General features: G+C 33.8%; 1 protein-coding gene across 1 annotated transcript; it reads left to right on the top strand.

Annotated features, from left to right (window-relative positions):
* The first annotated feature begins 1270 nt into the window (after positions 1 to 1270).
* On the top strand, positions 1271 to 1720 carry LOC149892583 (uncharacterized). The gene has a single exon (XM_090078140.1). It carries the CDS (start codon positions 1271 to 1273, stop codon positions 1718 to 1720), a length of 450 nt encoding a protein of 149 aa, XP_089934266.1.
* The last annotated feature ends 265 nt before the right edge of the window (positions 1721 to 1985 follow it).

Below are 1985 nucleotides of genomic sequence, written 5' to 3'. Positions count from 1 at the left end.
TTCACTCCTCGTAAAACAGCGTCTAATTCTGCCATGTTTATATGAATGTCAGACATTTTCTTTTGAAGCCATGTTGCATGCTCCACAGAAGTTTCCCCAATTTAAATAAGAGCACCAATCGCTAAATAACTTGTATCAACTCGCACTTTTCCCTCATCACCACAAACAGCCCAATCACTACCAGCAGGTTTGCAACTTTTCACCCCAGCATAGACTTCTTGAAATACTAGTACACACTTCACATTCTCTTCACGAACCTCATCGTCCCAACCTTTAATAAATCTTACAAATGTTCTCTTTAAGAGACTACAACTCAAAAGTCCACAAATAGAAAGCACCACTTTTCTGTTTAACTTTTGCAAAATAGCATCAACTCGATGCCTTCTCCACCAAATCAGTTTGTTACCAACTTTGAGCACACGCAATCCTTACACACGCGCTTCACCAAATCGACTCGTTTAACAATGGCGCTCACAACAGATTTCATGATCAGTGGTGTATCCGAAAATCTGTCAGCATACCCATAAAAAGATGTATAGGTAGCAAAACTGCAACAGTTCCACTCAGCGATCAGGCAACGTGGCAAATGCCTTCCCAAAGTATTGGCATTTACTAAAAACAGTTTTGATGATTCATATAACATTTATTTGAAATATTTTGTTAGATGCTAGAAAGCCAATATTTCGAATGACGAAATGAGATCTCTTTATCGGAACATGTTAGGTATTTTTTCGTGAAAGAAAAACAACCGACTTCGTTTTACACTTTCTGCTTTCAATTTGCTGTTAATGACTTGCAGAAAAAAACTAAAACCAGATCTGAAATCAGTAAAAAATTATCTTTCTTAAGATTCCAATATGTAGATAAAAATTGCAGATTTAAAGCACAAACTGCTCGTTGATAAGCAGTCCAAAGTTTAACGCCGCACCAGGTGATTGAAAAGTTTTTTTAATTTTACTTTTGTTAAGCAAGAGTCCAGTTTGTTAAAAAATGGAATTGGGACCAGGTTGTAAAATTATTTGACTAAATGGCCAATTTATAATTACCTTAACTGCCTGGTTGACACTTCCTTACAATGCTAAAAGTTAGCTCTTGTAAAAATAGATGAAAAACTTCCCACATTTTAAAATGGCCTAGCTTTTGGTATTTTTTCGATCTGTGCTAACCAGATTTATGATGAAATATTGCACTATGAGCATTTCTTGATATATTTAGAGGCCGGGAAACTTTGTACCACTACGACAAACAACAATTCTGATGATTGTTACCAATGACCAAAAAGAACATTGGAATACTTCATATCGTTAACAACTTGTCCCTTGATAAATATGATGATATTATAAAAGGAGCTTCAAATGATGTTGTGAAGTTAAAGAAAACCTTTAAAGATACTCTTAAATTTGACATCAAAGAACACACACCAAAAACCTTCAAATGCTTTAAAACGGAAATAGAAGATTCCATTAAAAACATTCAAAATTCTGAGTATAATATTTTTGAAATAGTTATTCTCGCTCAGGGCAGTGAAAATGGAATTAGTGTACCAAATTCCAATCAAAAGAAAAATTTAAAAGAATTAGAAGCAACTTACTTGAAGAACCTTCTTTATAAAAGTAATTCTCTAAATGGAATTCCCAAAATTATATTAATTAAAAGTTGCAGGGGTGAAAACAAAGATATTTTGGATATTTCAAAATGCACACTTTCAAATGTCGATTAAAAAGGAAGTGGTATCTTTTGGGGAACTTTAACTATTGAGAATTATGTCTCACTAGCTTTTCAGATCGACATAAATACAAAAGAATACTAAATCCTTGGGTAAAAATCTTGCGCGACGAGATTGAAAAAAGCTAAAAGATACTTGACTTGGAATGTATTTACAGAAGAGTTAAACGTTGGTTTACTGATACATGCATTTCGCTTAAAAATGACACAAACCAAGAAACTTACTATCGTCAAACGCCAGATGTAAGACAAAATACCCT

Source organism: Hydra viridissima, unplaced genomic scaffold (genome assembly GCF_058129835.1).
Source record: "Hydra viridissima isolate aposymbiotic clone 2 unplaced genomic scaffold, HvirCarnegie_v1 scaffold_2, whole genome shotgun sequence".
Taxonomy (NCBI): Eukaryota; Metazoa; Cnidaria; class Hydrozoa; order Anthoathecata; family Hydridae; genus Hydra; species Hydra viridissima.
This window is presented reverse-complemented; position numbering and strand designations above follow the sequence as displayed.